Here is an 18,048-nt window from a genome sequence, read left to right as displayed (position 1 = left end):
CTGATGTGAAAGTCACGGGTCGCGCATGGTTGCCATGTTTTGGACTTGCTTCACCTAGTTTTAAGGTGTTGGTTCTTCTTCAAAAGATGGTCCCTATGTGTATTCCACACATGCATATGCATGCGCACCATGTGCCTGAGTCCGGATTTTCTTCAAAGCGGTGTCTGACCCACACACGCAGTAGCTCTCCTCGCTCTCCTGACAGAGAGTATAAGAGGCTGTGTGGGTCGACGTCACTCCAGTTCCTTATTACTGCCATGTGGCTTGAGTTGGAATTGTGTCCTCCTTTGCTATTGCAGAACCTGTACAAAATTTAATTGTAAATAGTTTATATCTTAGCTTAATTCTAGTCAGTACATAGTTTAGTGCAGAATAAAATACCCCCAGTCCCAGGACTGTGCCTAGGGTCCTGGGATTCAAGAGCTATCTCCTGCCATTGCTCCTTTTCTCTCAGCAGCAAGCATCAACGGTACCTGTACCATCTAGGGTAAGGCACCTATGATTGCTAAGTGCAGATTCACTCCCACCTAAATATATGAGCACTCTGACCAGTCACTGATGAATTACATACAGGGTAACACCCGCAAATTCCTGGTCCCAGTTTTCCCCCCAGAAATGTGTGTGTCTTGTACTCTCCAGCACACTCATGAACAATGCAAGCTCTTGGAAAGTCTGTCATTTCATCAAAAGAAAATATTGCACCAACCTTGTTATTCCAAATGGAATTTCCCAGACACTTTAATCCAAATATGTACTGGTTAAGATAAAACATTAAGATACGTTTATTATCTACAGAAAGGATTGGTTACAAAAGAAAATAAAAACGCAAGCTAATTCCTAAACTTTAACAAGCTAATAGGATTTAGAGCAATATCTTTCTCTCACCACAAGTTGTAATAGTTCACAGGCTGGATTTTCTTTCAGCCAGGGACCCTTCTCCCAGTTCAGAGTCCTTCAGGTGCTCATTGATGTCATGAGCAAAGAGATGGGAGGAGGGAGAGGTGAGTTGGAGGTCACTGTCTGTCTGTCTCTCTCTCTCTCTCTTTTATACCACCCTCCCCTTTTTGAGGATTGCCCTCCACCCGGCCCCTGCCCCGGGGCGTAGGCAACACATAGTCCCTTGTGGACGCGAGGGTTGAACGTTCCTGTGATGCAGTGTACATTTCTTGTTTACACCTTCCCATTGCTGAAGAATGGCTGCTTAAGCCAGTGATCACTCTTTAACACCTGTTTCGGATGCTAGTGTGTCTTTGTCTCTGAAAAACTGGTTTGGACTTGCTTGTCTTCACCTTGGAGCATGTTATAAAAGTGATACATAATAGCTTCTCATACAATGCTGGTAGACACATTTTACCAGCACAACAATATTCATGAGTTTGAGTTTTCAAATATCTCACGAGGCGTACTTTGTACAAAATGTATCACAGTCTTGTAAAAGTGGTCACCATAATAGTATATACCAGTGGTCCATGTACCTCTGGGGGTAAGCAGAGGTCTTCCAGGGGGCACGTCTAGATATTTGCCTAGTTTTACAACAAGCTACATAAAAAGCACAAGCGAAGTCAGTACAAACTAAAATTTCATACAATGACTTGTTTATGCTGGTCTACATAGTAAACACTGAAATGTAAGTATATTTATATTCCAATTGATTTATTTTATAATTATATGATAAAAATGAGAAAGCAAGCAGTTTTTCAATAATAGTGTGCTGTGACACTTTTGTATTTTTGTCTGATTTTGTAAGCAAGTAGTTTTTAAATGAGGTGAAACTTGGGAAGACGCAAGACAAAACATTCCTGAAAGGGGTACAGTAGTCTGGAAAGGTTGAGAGCCATTGGTATAGAGCATCACAGCTTCCCATGAGAGTAAGAGCCACTTGCATTGGCATAAGGACAGATCGCTGCAGCGGACTGTCCAAAAGAAATGCTTTTGCTCCCCAATCTGGTCCAGATCGTTTCCTCTGCCAAGCCTTATTAGCAAAATACTATTTTAACTCTTACATTAGGCTTGTGGAATTTAAAGGCCAGCTACCTATGAAAGACAGAGCCCAGTTCCAGTCCTCTCTGGGTGAAGGGAGGTTGGTAGCAAGAGTGGTTCTGTCTTCAGGATACAGTAGATGCTGCAGGTACAGCATCCAGATCTTTAGCCACAAGACTGGTCATGCAAAGGGACTTGTCTTCAATCCTCGGGCTTTCTTAGAGAGGTCTTAAAAGTAGATGAAATGTACTAGTGCGAAGTGCTAGGTCATACATTTAGGGACTAACAGCAAGAATTTTTCTTGCACACTGGGGACTTATCAGTTGGAAGTAACAGAGGAGAAAGACCTGGGTGTACTAGTTGATCACAGGATGACCGAGTCGACAATGTGATGCAGCCGTGAAAAAGGCTAATGCAGTCCTAGGACACATCAGGTGAGGTATTTCCAGTGGAGACAGGGAAGTGTTAGTACCATTATGCAAGGCATTGGTGAGACCTCATCTGGAATACTGTGTGCAATTCTGGTCTTCTGTGTTTAAGAATAATGTATTCAAACTGGAACAGGTGCAGAAAAGGGCTATTAGGATGATCTGAGGAATTGAAAACCTACCTTCTGGGAGGAGACTCAGAGCTTGGCTTGTTTAGCCTAACCAAAAGAAGGCTGAGAGAGTGAGATGATTGCGGTCTACAAATACATCAGTGGGATAAATACCAGGGAGGGAGAGGAGTTATTTAACTTAAGCGCCAATGTGGACACAAGAACAAATGGATATAAACTGTCCATCAACAAGTTTAGGGTTGTAATTAGGCAAAGGTTTCTAACCATTAGGGGAGTGAAGTTCTGGAACAGTCTTCCAAGGGGAGCAGTGGGGGCAAAAAACCTAACTGGCTTCAAGACTCAGCTTGATCAGTTTATGAAGGGGATGGTATGATGGGAATGTCTATGATGGCATGTGGCCCATCGGCGACTCCCAGTAGCAAAAGTCCCCAGCTGCTGGAGATGGGGCACTAGATGGTTAAGGCTGAGAGTTATTATAGGGAATTCTTTCCCAGGTATGTGTGTGGTGGGTCTTACCCACATGCTCATGGGTCTAACTCATCACCATATTTGGGGTCAGGAAGGAATTTTCCCCAGGTCAGATTGGTGGAGACCCTGGGGTTTTTCGCCTTCCTCTGCAGCATGGGGCACAGATCACTTGCAGGTTTAAACTAGCATAAATTGTGAATTCTCTGTTACTCAGTCTTTAAACCGTGATTTGAGGGCTTCAGTAACTCAGCCAGAGGTTAGGGGTCTATTACAGGAGTGGGTGGGTGAGGTTCTTTGGCCTGCAATGTGCAGGAGGTCTGACTAGATGATTATGGTGGTCCCTTCTGGCCTTAGTCTGACTATGAGGTCCAAAATACTATCCAATACTCCCTCCCCCCTTTCAATAAGTCCAACCTTTTTAATGAAAAGACAGACAAGTCTCTTCATTCTCACATGGACTCGAGATCCACCTTGTAATCCCTTGGGATTTATACTCCAGCCCCAAAGAGGAAACACCAGAGACAGCACTTTCAGCTGTGACCACAGGCGCTGGCTTCCTCTGGGCCCTGAGGGTGCTCAAACCCCCCGCTCTGCCCCAGGCCCCATCCCCACCCAACCCCTTCCCCCAAGTCCCCATCCTGCCTCTTCCCGCCCAGTTCTATCCCCTCCCCCGAGCGCGCCCCATCCCTGATCCTCCCCATCTCTTCTAGCGCCTCCTGTACGCTGTGAAACAGCTGATCACGACGGGCGGGAGGAGCTGGGAGGGAGGCGGAGAAGTTGAGTGGTGTGGTCACTGGTGGGTGGGAGGCGGAGCTGGCTGCTGGTGGGTGCCAGCCTATGGCTATGACTACCCCATTCATATATCTTATTCTACCAGCATCCACCTGAACCTCTTCGTAAGTGACAGAGGATTCAGAGGTCCCGTTTCTCAGCTCCATCCACCCTACACCCTCCACATCCTCTCAGCTCAGGTGAGAGGATAGTTTTGACATGCACGTTGAGATCCATGTATCACCACAGATGCCACCTACATCTCCTCCTGTCATCTTTGGGGGGTCATCTTATTGTCTTCACCCACAGTTGGAACAAGATCACCACAGGCAGTTGAGTTCTGCAGATTGTCCATCAGGGGTACTCTATAGAGTATTTCTCCTTCCCTCCTCATAAACTATCTTCCCGAACCCCTTCCAGGATCCTTCTCACCACTTGATTATTCAGTAGGAAGCAGAATCCTTTTTATTCCGGGGAGGGATAGAGAGCATCCCTCCTCAGTACCGGGGGAGAGGGTTCTACTCCCTATATTTCCTAATTCCCCAAAAGAACATAGCGCGGAAACCCATCCTGGACCTTTGGCAGCTCAACAACTTTATCTGAAAGCTGAAATCCAGGATGATAACAATAGCATCTATAATCACCTCCCTTCAAGAGGGAGTGTAGTATGCAGCTCTTGATATGAAGGATGTATATTTTCACACGGGCTTTCACCTATCACACAGGAAGTTCCTGTGTTTCATGATTGGTCAGCAGTGCTACCAATTCCACGTCCTTCCCTTTGAACTCATGATGGTGCCCAGGGTGTTCATGAATGTTTTTGCAGTGCTAGTGGCCCAGATGAGACATTAGGGATATATGGTATTTCCATACCTAGATGACTGGCTTCTGGTAGGCCAATCCCACTAAGAGGTTATATCAGCAACAAAGTTATTTCGGGGCCTCCTTGCCATCTTAAGTGTTTGCATAAACGAAGACTTATATTTGTCCTGCACAAGGACAGTAAATTTTATAGAAGCATGGCTGGACTCAATTTCTGTGAGAGCTTTTGTTCCTGCAGACAGATTTTAGGCAACGAGCAACCTGATCTCTTTCACCACCCGTAAACCTCGATCTACCGTGTGTCAGTGCCTCTCCCTGTTAGGCTATATGCACCTATCTGACATCTTTCATCAGATTCAATTTGCGGTGCCTACAAGCTTGGCTCCACTTGACTTACACCTGGGCAGGGTTGTCATATCTTTCAATCAATCCCCTCCCATGTTGAGAGGAGAGGAAGCCAGTATTCATACTGATGCCCAGCCATAAGGGAAATCAGTACCTCCCTGTATAGGTGTTTTGGCCTCACCAGATCTCCTTTCTAGAAATATCAAAAATTGAAATGGTTTTTGAAAAGGTTCCCAAGCAATTTAGTCAGCCTGCCACTCGCAGTGGCCTGCAAGGATCTCCTTGTCAGAGGCAGTCTGGGAGCCTTTTATTACTGATTGCTCCTGACATATTGTTTTAGTATTACTTGTTAATGCTATGTTGTTTCCCCAAAAATGCACTTGGGTACAATCTTATCAGGAAAAGAAGCTGCAAGAAATATAACCTCTGCTGCAGGGAGCCATTGAACCTATGTCATGTGGTGAAAGAAGGAAAGAACTTTTTCAGATCCTTCTAAATAAAAAGAACGGAGGGTATATTATACAAGGGGGGGAAAAAATTCAAAGTATGCATCCAACTTCATATTTCCATTAAAGTATAAAAGAAGAGAGTAAAATTAAAATGCCAGTAAGTCCTGTAAGTTAGTTGGGAAGGTGGTAGTGAGTTGCTGCACCTGCTACAAGGTTTGTAATAATTTCAGTCAGTCTTTGAAGAATGTGTTTAGTTGTTTATAACTTAAAAATCAAATGCTTAATTGCTAATGGTTCCTTCCCCTTCTCCCCGACCCCGGTAATGGGGGGTGGGGTGGTTGCTTTTCCTGTATCTATTTCCAATATGGCGTTACTAAGTGTTTTAGCTTATGCTTTACAAACTTGAACTACCAAATCTAGTTTGTGATGTAATTAGAGATCATTAGTGACTTTGCAGTAGACCAAGTGACAAAAGCAGTTTAACTTGATTCATTTCAGAAGGCTCAGAGCAATGGGCCTGAAAAACAAGAAAAAGAGGGAGTGATCCAGAACTTCAAACGGACTCTATCAAAGAAAGAAAAAAAAGAAAAGAAGAGGCGAGAGAAAGAAGCATTGCGGCAAGCATCAGATAGAGATGATAGACCTTTTCATGGAGATGATATGTAAGTTTATTTTAATTTTGATGAGTTAATTATTATTATTATTATTATTATTATTATATAAATTGGTTGTATTATTACCTCTCAAAAAATTAAATAATAAGTAACCACTTAACATTGGGGGTGGAGAGGGAATAATTTAAAATAAGATTTGGCTACCACAACAGGATGAAATTTTATGGCAGTAACTCCTAAAGTGTGCAACAACCTGTAAATTTCGTAGCAAAATTGTTTGCTGTCATGAGACATCTTTCACTCCTGACTCTCTCTTCCCATACGAAAATCCACAGCTGTTGCTCATAGGTGAAAATACTTTTCAGGAACTTCTTTTGAAATGATTATTTTCAAAGATGAGTTTCTCCTTTTGCGCTCCAGGTAGCCTGGATCCACTCCCTGGGCCTTCACTCTTGGGATCTTGTCCAGGCGATCCTGCTCATGTGCTTCCGTTAGGAAACGGAAGAGCTTGTAGAAGGCTTCAGCGGCTCATCTCTTCAGCTCTTTGGCTGTTCACTGTTCTCCAGGCTGCTTACCTCACCAGCCTACGATTCTGGCTCCTGCAGTTCTCTAACTGCAAACTGGACTCCATCTCTAACTCCCACATATATTGCTGCCTAGTTCAGTGGAACAGTGCAGGGAGCATAAACTATTAATCCTTGTATGGAACTTTAATTTGTTGAAAATACTGGAGAGCAAAAGGCAATGTGGGCAGGTGCCTGTAGAGCTCACAGACAAAAGAAAATGTTGGCTGTGATGACCAAGAAACTTAAGTACTGTAGCTTATGTCAATGTGATAAACTTAAGGCTAAAAGTTGTAGAAATTAATACCAAAAGTTAGGGTTCTGAACTCTCATATTCTGGCACCTAAATAAAATGCCTGATTTTCAAAAGTGCTGCGCATCCATCATGTCCTATTGAAGCAGCAGATAGTGATTACTTTGAAAATCAAGTCACTTGTTCAGGTGCCTAAATATAGATTTAGGTGTCTAAGTTTAGGCATAAATTTTTGAAAACGTTTGCCTTCCGCTTTGCAGACTGAAAACTTGTAAACCTAATCAGGGATTTACAGGAAAAATAAAATACAAAATCATACACTTATAACCTTTAGTGTTACATTAGCATATAGTATTAGCTTTTGAAATTTCAAACTATGAAATTAAAAAGTTAAGGTTCTCTTAGTAATGTTAATTCAGTCAAATTTCACGCACATACGTTGTTCTGAAATCCTGTTCTTTAAAATGTGTGCCATAACATTTCTCATGTTTCTAATCCACAACTATTTACTTGCTACCCATTTTATTTTGTCCAGAGGGAGCTATGAGAGTTCCTTTTCCATTGTTACCTGCTACAAATGCGAACCCATTGCTTGATTTCCTTTTGGAGCCCCAGTCCACATCTTTGGAGGACAGCAGCAATTTTTTTTTTGTTGCCTCAGAACCTCATGTCCTGCAGAGTTGTTTTTTCTTCTTTCCTTTTTCCCAGTTTTTGGACCTGGATATTTTGTTGGGCATAAACACTTTCATCTAAATAGAATATTTGGGGTCATTCACTTCATAACAGCACTTTTCTTCCCGGTCAGTAGGAGCCTGAAGTACCTCACACTGGGATTTAAAAGCACCAGTTTTCTCCCTACTCCTGCTTTGCAGCTTTATTTGCTGCAGAAATTTAATAAACACCTTGTGTTTTCACGTAAGCCTCATTGTGGACATTTCAAAGAAAATATTTGCTCAGTGCTCACCTTTGAAGAAGCAAAATATTAGAATGTGTAAGGAATGGAATAGAAAATAATGCTGGAATATTATTCCTTTTTATATAGGTATATGTATGTGTATATATGTATGTGTGTACGTATAGTAGTATATCTTCCCCAGAATATCTTGTTCAATTCTGGTTCTCTTATTACAAAAAGGATAGAGCAGAAATAAGAGTTTGAGAGGGAAGTGGGGAAATAGATGCCTGGTGAATGCTATATGAGGCATGATTGAAAAGACTTGTTTAAAGAGGAGTTAAATAACAAGAAACATGAACTAGGTACACAAAAATAATGAATGGTATAGATGGTGAATTAGGCACACCTATTTACCCTTTCTCATGATACAAGAACCAGTGGACAATCAGTATCATGGAAAGGCAAATTTAAAACTGCTAAAAGAAAATAATTTTTTACACTATGGATAACTGCTGTGTAATTCACTGCCATAAAGTATCATTGAAGCAAAGAGCTTATGGGGATTAAAAAAAGGATTGGATACTTGTATGGATATTAACATCCACATCAGAACAGGATAAAAAGGGAGATCTAAACTCTCATGCTTCAGGGTGCAAGTCAGCTACTTACTGTTGGATGTTAGCAAGAAACTTCACCTGTAGACATGTTTTCATAATTATTCATTATGATATTTCTTGCACTTGATTCTGAAGCATCTGGTATGGCCACTGACAGAAACAGGATACTGGAGTAGATGAACCTTAATCTGATACGAAAACTTCTACAAGCACTTTGTGAACGTCAGGAATAACTATATGATCTCAGAGATAAAGCTCTGGGCTAACATTGTGTATGGGGAATAAATTTGGCTAGTCAGATGTAGTTTGTATAGAATCAGAGATCTTTGACAAAATCGTGGCTACTTTGTAGAAGACCAGAATCTTCATGCATTTTGTGGCAACCAGGATCTTCAACACCTGCTTTTCTTGTGAATCAGTTGAATAGTTTCATGGCAATCAAGATCTTTTAACATATTCCTGAATGAATGAAAATATATAGGTTCATGGAATTGTGCAGAAGGGACAATGGGATTAGAGGGAAGAGCCTGATCTGTGTACGGGGTAGGCAGGATGTGTGGGTGGGATTTGGGGAGGAGGTGATGGAACGCCGGCATTTTTTCAGAGACAGGTTTTAGTGGTGCATTCTCTGTGGTGTATCGGTGCTTGTGGTAGTGATGAATTTTGTCTCAGGGTGAGGAAATATACTACTGTTGGTCATCTTTAAAGCCTTGTTTTTTTAGGCTTTCATAGATTTTTAAGGCCAGAAGGTACCATTGTGATCATAGTCTGACCTCCTGTATGCCATAGAACTTCCCCAAAATAATTCCTGGAGAATATCTATTATAAAAACATCCAGTCTTGATGTAAAAATTGCCTGTGATGGAGAATCCACCAACCTAGCTTCAACCTCCAGTCATTATATTGTGTTATGCCTTTCTCTGCTAGAACGAAGAGCCAATTATTAAATATTTGTTCCCCATGTAGGTACTTCTAGACTTATCAAGTCACCCCTTAACCTTCTCTTTGTTAAGCTAAATACATAGATTCAAGGAGGTCAGTCACTATAAGGCGTGTTTTCTAATCCATTAATCATTGTCATGGCTCTTCTCTGAATCATCTCCAATTTATCAACATCCTTTAATTTGTTAAACATATTATGTAGAGGGCAAACTTAGCTCCACAATACACTATTCTTGTGTATTAATATTGGAGTTTTGTTAATAATGCAATTTCTTTTTAGCACAATTTTAATGTTTTTTACATTAATATAAAGAAATTATTGGTTGACATGTCAGTGGATTTAATTGTTCATTTGAATTATTAGTAGAATACAAGTGTTTCGTTTTGTCCAGAGTTCTCTGGATTTTTTTTGTAATTTTGCCTTCACATTCAAAATAATCTTTTTAGCCTTCCCTAATGCAATTTTGCTTGAACTTGGTTTTGTGATTCAAGTTGAATGCAATAAGATGAAAGTTGAGTAGCAAACACATACCAACCCTAGTTGCTTCTAGATGATCTACAACACTTGCAGACCAGAATAAAATTAAATATGTGAAAATCTGACTAGCATTTCGTAATTTAATTTTTTTTCTAGAAAGACCTTGATGCTCTTGTCTTTGTAAGATGACTAGTACTAATATACAAGACTCTTGGTTACTATTTATTGTACATGAACTCAGACATGTGAATAATAGTCTAACAGAGGCATAGTAAGTGAAAACACTGTCCTTGTATAGTGATGTACTCTGACTGTCACGGTACAGATCTGATTGTTTAATAGTTCATGTAGTAATTAGGATGTGTTTAGATATTTCAAAGTATTGAATAATATATTTCCTTTTTTTCTTTTTCTTTAAATTAATTTGACAGTGAGAATTCTCGTCTCGCAGCAGAGGTGTACAAAGATATGCCAGAGACCAGCTTCACTCGGACAATATCCAATCCTGAGGTAGTCATGAAACGACGGCGACAACAGAAACTAGAGAAGAGAATGCAGGAGTTCCGCAGCTCTGATGGCCGGCCAGACTCAGGTAGTGATTCAGATTTGCTTCTTGTATGTTTTAATTTAATGATATACTACTTAAAGGAAGCTTAGCCCTTTTTTCACATGGCCAACAATTCTTGAAACTTTCTTTTATTAAATTAGTCCAGTGAAATCTAACTTACTTACTCATACTAAAGCCAGTTTCTATATCTGATAACGGATTGTTTACTTTGGTCTTGTTGCTAGTAACATCTTCCCAAACAAAACAAAAAACACTTGCTAGAGTTTGCAAAAAAAAAAAAAAAAAACTACTGCCAAACCATTAAGTAAAAATTAGTTCTGTAAAATTCCTGGACTTCAGTGTATCAATGTGTGTGGCAGTGTTTGGGGATTCAGGTAAACTAGGACACTGAAGAGCTTAAATTATCTCTGTTTATCACAACTCTCCTGTGTGTAACTGGATTTAGCTGTCAGAAAGGTTGTAAGATCTATTGTTAGAATGTGTGGTTTCCCATTCATGTCATTTATATTTCAGAAAAGGTTTCTGGGAAACAATTTTAGTTTTGATTCAGTGATTGCATGCTCATTCTGATCCCAGGCCTTTTCTTTAAAAGGAAGGAGAAATGGATCTCTCAGGGAAATATGGAAGAAGCTGTATACTGGTGTTTTATAAGCAGAGTCTTTCTCAGATACATGAAATCAAATATTTATAGTAACAAATGAGAATCCCTTTATATAATGTGCTAAAAGATAGCTTTTGCTATTGGGTGGGCACAGCATTTGTATGTAGGGATGGGCAAGAGATGGAATCTATGAAAGGAGGAATTTGTAGAGTTTTGGTGTTAAGGTATACCAAAGAAGTCTGTTCAAACGTTTAGGACTCTTAAATCTGTGATTGCATATCCCTTTGCTCAGATAAAATAGTAATTACATATATTTTCAAGGTGGAACCCTGAGGATTTATGCAGACAGTTTAAAACCAAATATACCATACAAGACCATTCTGCTGTCCACTACAGATACTGCAGACTTTGCAGTTATTGAAGCACTGGAGAAGTACGGTCTGGAAAAGGAAAATCCCAAGGATTACTGTATTGCTCGGGTAAGTAAAGCTGTTAACATCAAAACACTCCTGGTGCTTATGTTTGAGGGGTTTTTCTTTCTTGAAGCAACTTTTAAAAAATCAGCACAGTTTAAAATATCAACAAACTTTGATAATCTTAGAACTTGTATCTTGTCACTTAGATATGTTAGTAGTTCCTAAGCAATTCAATTATTTTCATTTTCATAAATCTTTAAAACGAACCTAAACCTTCTAGCTTGATAGCATTTTTATTGCTGCTTTGTTGCAAAGCAATGTGTAACTGATGGAAATATATTTTTATACTTAAATTGATACTGCAGTCTTATGCAACTATATCAAATAAATTTTAGTAAAGTTTATAAATTAAGGCCTCAGTCCTGCCAACACTTAAGTTTGTGAGAAACTTTGTGAAAGGTTGGTTGCACAGAACTAAATGGAATACTCAATACATAAGCGTTGGCAGGATCAGGCCCAAGTCTGACAAAGTACACATTTTGAGATATTTTCAGACGCTGTTCAATAATGTATAATAAGAGAGCTGTTCCTGAAGCTAAAATTGAATTTCAGTTTGGTATTTAATTTTTAGAAGTTGAATATATATTTTAAGGATGTCTAATTAAAAAACACCCTCAGCTCATTGAATGATATGAAAATGAGACAAATAGGTTTCTTTTAATTAATTTGGAAAAAAAAATCAAACTTTATATAGAATTTGTTTTTAATTTTACCTATTAGCTGAGTGGTGTAGCTTCACTAGGGAGTGTCCATAGGCAACTCACCGATTAAAAATACAGCTCCATCTGCCCATTCCAGCTGTTGGGGTAAGGAGAGGATGGTGGTGGGATTTGAAACAAGGTGCTACGTCTGGGCCTTGTTTGTGAACTCCATCCTGTATATCGGCCTCTGGCTAGTACCTGTTTGATTTAAATTTGAAGCTGTTACTCCTCTAGTTGGTAGAAGGGACAAAAGGCTTTTCTCCATTCTTCTTGCCTTCCCCAAGACTCACTGTTTTTTGATGGGAAGGGGGGAAGGTGTCCTCTCTGCGCCACTTTTAGGCCTTGCCTACACTGCCACTTTACAGTGCTGAAACTTTCTTGCTCAGGGAAGTGAAAAAACTCCCCCCTGAGCAATGTAAGATTCAGCACTGTAAAGTGGCGGTGTAGACAGTGCACCGGTGCTGGGAGCCGCGGTCCCAGGACTGGTAGCTACTCCCCTAAGGGGGTGGGGTTTTTTTACAGTACTGGGAGAGCTCTCTCCCAGCGCTGGGGCCACGACTACACAGCCACACTAAAGTGCTGCCGCAGCAGTGCTTTAATCTTGGTAGTGAAGACATACCCTGAGTCTCCTAATTGTTGTGAGTGGGGAGTGATCCCTGCCATTCTAATCTTCTCCAGGCTCTGCTTTAAGCTTTTGGGTTTTTTTGTTTCTTTTTTTGTCTAACACTGCCATGCTCATAGCTCTCAGTGGCATTATCAGCTTGAAACTGATTTGTGACAGTTTCATCTGTTCCCACCTGGGTCTAAATAGCATCAAGGAATCTGACTAGAGATTTTTGATTCGATTTTCTGATGTTTGAGAGAACTGTGAATAGCTGCAGAGATACTGCAGCCTAAGACTGCAGCTTAGGAAGATAGCACTGAATCAGTTTCTCTTTGGTTCACTGTGGAGTGTCTTAAGAAAAAAAAAGTTTATATTTTGCAGAAGTAAGTGTCTTAAATCTTGTATGCATGCCAGAGAAATATTCCCTTACGATGGTGAATTTTTCAAGCCTTATCTTGTATGATTAAAATAAAGAAATGTAGTCTAAGGACTTTTGCATGAAGTTCAGCAAGGATTTTGCTGGTCTTACCAAAGAAGCAAATTGCTTCTTTAATTTTGTAGGCTTGTGGAAAAGCATTAATGTGGAAAGTGGAAACTTTCCCCAGAAACTCAACTCTTCTTTGTATATCTAGTATGCTTTCATGTGTTTTTAAGGAGGTAACTGGTGATTTCCATAGATAATTATATAGATTTGTTTTGTGCTGTATCCTTATAAATGTGGCAGACCTGCTTTTCTGACTCTTTAGAATCATTGTGGTTGGATAATATATTGTACTCTTCACTAACTGATCTGAATCTGCCACACTTCTGACACTATAGTATATGAACTTAAATATGGAAGTGATTTACTATTAGACTGAAATAACTTGAAAACCTAATTCTAGCTAAATGTTTTATGAAACTGAACTTTCCTGTAAAGAATTGCTTGAACTCTTTAATTAAAAAAAAAAAAAAGTCCTTGATTCAGCTTAGACTACATACATCATTATTTTCCTGACGGTGAGACATGTGAATAATGTGCTAAATAGATTAAATAAATAGATTTGGTTTCATTGTAACTTCTTTAGTACTGTTTATAGGAACTTTTAGTGAAATCACAGCTATCTGTCAGCATCCCGTGAACAATTTCTCCTTTTCCTCCAGTGTTGTAAAAGACTGTGCTATATTGAGATTTACCTTGTATTTATGATCTTCATTTAAAGCAGTCTTTGAAAAGCTGCATTAAACTGATCTAAAGTAACATCACTTTTTTAAAACGTTTTCCTCTCCTAGTGTTTAGCATTTTGAAAATATGGTTCTTTGTCTTTTTGTTGATAGTGTTGAGATGTCTTTGGGGAGGATTCAAGTGGTTGACATTTACTTAGCTATCTAATTGGATTTTAAATTATTTTACTGAGAAAAGACCCTTTATAATGCTTCATAAAATATCCATAATAAAATTCATTTCACTTGTTCTGAAGTTTCACTTGAAAGACCAACATCCATATTTTGCCAGTGCTGACTTTTTGTTGGACATGGCTCCTTGGGGCTGTATTTATCTTTTTTCTTCTCACATTTTGTTAGCCTATCTCTATACTGCAACTTTACCAGGTACGAGAATGGTGCCGTTCTAACTAAACATTAAGTGAATATAAGTTTTTGTTCCAATACTAATTTTTCTTTGTCTTTCAGCATGTTAATTGTGAGGTTCATTGCATATCATGAGATTCATTGCACACCTCTCAAGGTGTCTAATTAGACAATTTTGTCTAAGCTACCTATACACATTAATTTGAATGTGACCTAAAACTTGGAAAATATTGTGTGGCATACAAGATTCTATTTTAGGACGTATCTGGATTATATCCTTAATTTAGGATGCTTTATTTCTTTTATTCCTTATCCTCAGATAAATTAACATTTTTTTGCCTGTAACGCACAAAATGAAAGCACACACATGCTGATGGATCATTTTCAAAGAAAAATTACACTTTTTGTAGATGACATGAAATGTTTTTGTTCTCCAGCATGTGAATAACATAAATGTTAGTGGCTGTTTTTGGGTAGCAAAGTCAGTGACCTTTAATTCTATCATAGTGATACGAAAAAATCTTACTATCACTGAGCTGATCTTTGTGATGATATAAGATTATAAATCAAAATTTTAATTTATTTTTAATAGATCACTAGTAACATGGCACACTGGCTTGTTGACAAAAAGTGGCAGGGCAAAAGCACAGCCTGTGGAAACTCACTGTTACATTTTTTAAAATATATATTAGAGCAGTGATCCCAAAACCGTGGTATGCTCCCCCTAGGGGTGTGTGGAGGAATATTCGAGTGGATGCAGCAGGACCTGGGCCAGCCCCCGACAGGGGGCGGGGAGGGAGCACCACCCAGCTCTGCCTCTAACCCCCTCTCCTCCCTCACCCCACTTTTGCCCCCAGCTCCACCTTCAGCCCAAGCTCTTCTGCTGAGCCAACTGTACATTAATGGAGGGGTGTGCGTACAGATTCCATTGCCGGTAAGGGAGGGGTGACAGGAAAAGTTTGGGTACCACTGTATTAGAGGTATAACTAGTAGCTTTTCCTGCAGCTTAAGTTGCCGAACACATCCTATTATAAGACAGTTTTTTATAACTTCATCAAATTTTGACTGTTCAGGTTGAAATTTTCCATGCTGGTTATTTGTTTTAGGCTGAATATTTTGGGGGAAGTTTCAGCTAAAATGGTTCATCATACATTTCAGAAAATGAGGTTAGGAAAAAAATTATTTTGTCCATGTTAAAAAAATTGTTACATCCATTTCAATGAAATGCTGTAATGCTGCTTTGCTTTGGAGTGGGGGCTTGCCACAGGGGTTACCCTGGTATCAGTGATGTACCGTTTGCTGCCCCCATGAAAATCCACTCAAATTTGACCCAGTTATACACCTCTGAAAAAACCCACAGTTAGCACATGATAGGTAGTGGTTTGTTAGTGGCTTGCAGTGTTTTCTGAAGATTCTGACAAAGGTAATCCTCCACCAGACTATCAAGCAAACTTTAAGATTGCTTTGCATTGCCAGAGTGGCACAAAGTAGCATTAAGAGGGCCAAAGATCTAGTGCAGTACTGTACATTAATTGTGTTGGTCAAGATAATTATATGGTGCGTGTGTGTAGGGGGAATTGCGAAGTGAGAAGTAAGAGTGTGTGTGGGAGAGGATAATAAGCATGTTTGATTCTGATTTACAAACTGCGAAGACAAAATTAATTGCTTTATCAGAGGATGATAGTGTATCGTGAGTGAAATTTGTTTTTCCTTGGTGCCATGAGAAGTGTGATTGACCCTAGTTCAGCAAAGGGAGAGAATCAGAAAATAGGTTAATGTGTTGCTTGCTAAGGTTTTTTTTATATTTCTAGTTGCATAATTCACTATCTCAAAATAGAAACTGTAGTGAGGAAAATCCATCGCTAGGTCCTCGGTGCAAATCTGATAATTTTTCAGTGGAAACTCATAGTTAACTTTCCTTTATAGGTTATGCTTCCTCCTGGTGCTCAACACTCTGATGATAAAGGTGCTAAAGAAATTATCCTTGATGATGATGAGTGCCCACTTCAAATATTCAGGGAATGGTCTAGTGATAAAGGTATATTTAAAATATTATACAGAAATGTAAGATAGTCCAAGCCATCTGTGTAAAGTAGGAGGTTCATTTGAATTATATTTTGCAGTGTTCAGTTGTATTGTATTTGTTCTTTTTTTTTAAATAATCCATGTCCAGAATTTTCCAGGGTAACTTCAAGGCCGACAGTAAAATTTTCTTATTCTTTATGGTTAAATACATTCTCAAAATGTACAATAAAGTGGAAGAATTTACCAAAGTCCTTAAAATTGACTAGTGGGGTAAAATAAATGACGCATTAAAAAAAAAATCTATGGTTTCATGAACCTTAAATAATTTAACTTAATAAAAATACAAGGAACATATTGAATATGCTATGTTATAAGCAATATGAAGAACATTTACTGCTTTATGGATGTTCTATTTGTTTACGCATTGGTAGTAGGACTCAGTGGATGTGTATAATGTTGTGTTGTTTTAGGAATACTAGTCTTTCAGTTGAAAAGACGGCCTTCTGACTATATCCCAAAGAAAACCAAGAAACAAACTGATGGAAAGCCATTAAAGGGGAAGGAAAGAGTTGACGGGTCTGGCTATGGCTCTTGCCTTCCTCCTGAGAAACTACCCTACCTGGTGGAATTAAGCCCAGGTAAGAGTTCTGATTTGTAACTGATGGAGTTTTTGTAACAGATCACACTTCAGATTGAATTATAGATTTGTTATATTGAGCTTTCAGATTTGGTACTTTAAGTACAGTGGTTAAAAAACTTAACGGATATCACTTCAGTAGCAGATTTTCTCTGAGCTTTTACTAGCTAGCTACAAAAATGAGCTTTAAAGTGTTGCAAAGGAACCTTTGTTTGATATTCTTTAACTTTCCATATTTTTAGAAGATTCATCTAAAAAAATAAGTTGTTCACTGAAGGCAGATCACAAAGTATTAAAAAAAAAAGCATAAACTGGAGTTTTGTTTGGATTTTTGAGTGCCAAACTTGATAGATACATCACTGTATTTAGATTTCTTATACACTTTTATCACCTTTTAACACCTTATTTATAGATGTCTTTCAATATTACAACTTAATATGAAAAAGTAGTTGTACATAGGGTTGCCACCTTAAGTAGAATAAATTGAGACTTTCATAGAAATGTATTCCTTTTGTGGTTTACAAGTGTATAGATTGTGTACATATTTGAGGCTTCAGATTGGTAGAAGTAGTATCATGTAACTGGTTCTACTGTAAACACGACTTCTTTTAAAAAGTTTGTTGCTAAAATCTGAATTACCTAATTGCTTTACCATATACTGCAGCACAGTTATTAAATCATTACTATGGGCTGTGAAATATTATACATAGAAGTATACTTGCATGTATTTCTCTGATTTTTCTTTAAAATCATTTTTATTTTCTAATATACAAAAACCATCTACATTTGGTCTCCAAATGATTAGCAAAAATGAGGTTTTATTGCCACTGTTCAGGCTGCTCCATGAACAACATCATAATTTTATGAGAAACATCCTGAAGTGCTGGTATCTGCTGTTTCTTCTTTGAGTAGTGTCCCTATGGGTGCTCCATGTCAGTGGTTGTGCATTCCATGCACCTTGGATCGGAGATTTTCATTAGCAGTGTCCGTTCAGCCTGCACATGTGCCATTGATATCTTTGTGCCCAGCACCAAAGCTATATCAGGCTGCCTGGGTGAACTGCCTTCTGTTCCTTATCAACTGCCTTTGCTGGTCCACTTAGTGTTTGCCT

The 18,048-nt window shown here is 39.0% G+C and overlaps 1 protein-coding gene across 21 annotated transcripts in view; it reads left to right on the top strand.

Annotated features, from left to right (window-relative positions):
* Positions 1-18,048, top strand: part of AFDN (afadin, adherens junction formation factor) — a 228,455-nt gene that overhangs the window by 82,834 nt on the left and 127,573 nt on the right. For all 21 annotated transcript variants that reach the window (XM_034765202.1, XM_034765209.1, XM_034765208.1 and 18 more), the window contains exons 4-8: positions 5,893-6,056; positions 10,188-10,348; positions 11,247-11,404; positions 16,202-16,313; positions 16,771-16,938. In XM_034765202.1, coding sequence (XP_034621093.1) covers positions 5,893-6,056; positions 10,188-10,348; positions 11,247-11,404; positions 16,202-16,313; positions 16,771-16,938 — 763 coding nt within the window. The remainder of the gene's footprint in view (positions 1-5,892; positions 6,057-10,187; positions 10,349-11,246; positions 11,405-16,201; positions 16,314-16,770; positions 16,939-18,048) is intronic.

Source organism: Trachemys scripta, chromosome 3 (genome assembly GCF_013100865.1).
Source record: "Trachemys scripta elegans isolate TJP31775 chromosome 3, CAS_Tse_1.0, whole genome shotgun sequence".
NCBI classification, from domain to species: Eukaryota; Metazoa; Chordata; order Testudines; family Emydidae; genus Trachemys; species Trachemys scripta.
Note: the sequence above shows the minus strand (reverse complement) of the source record. Positions and strands in the feature narration are given on the sequence as shown.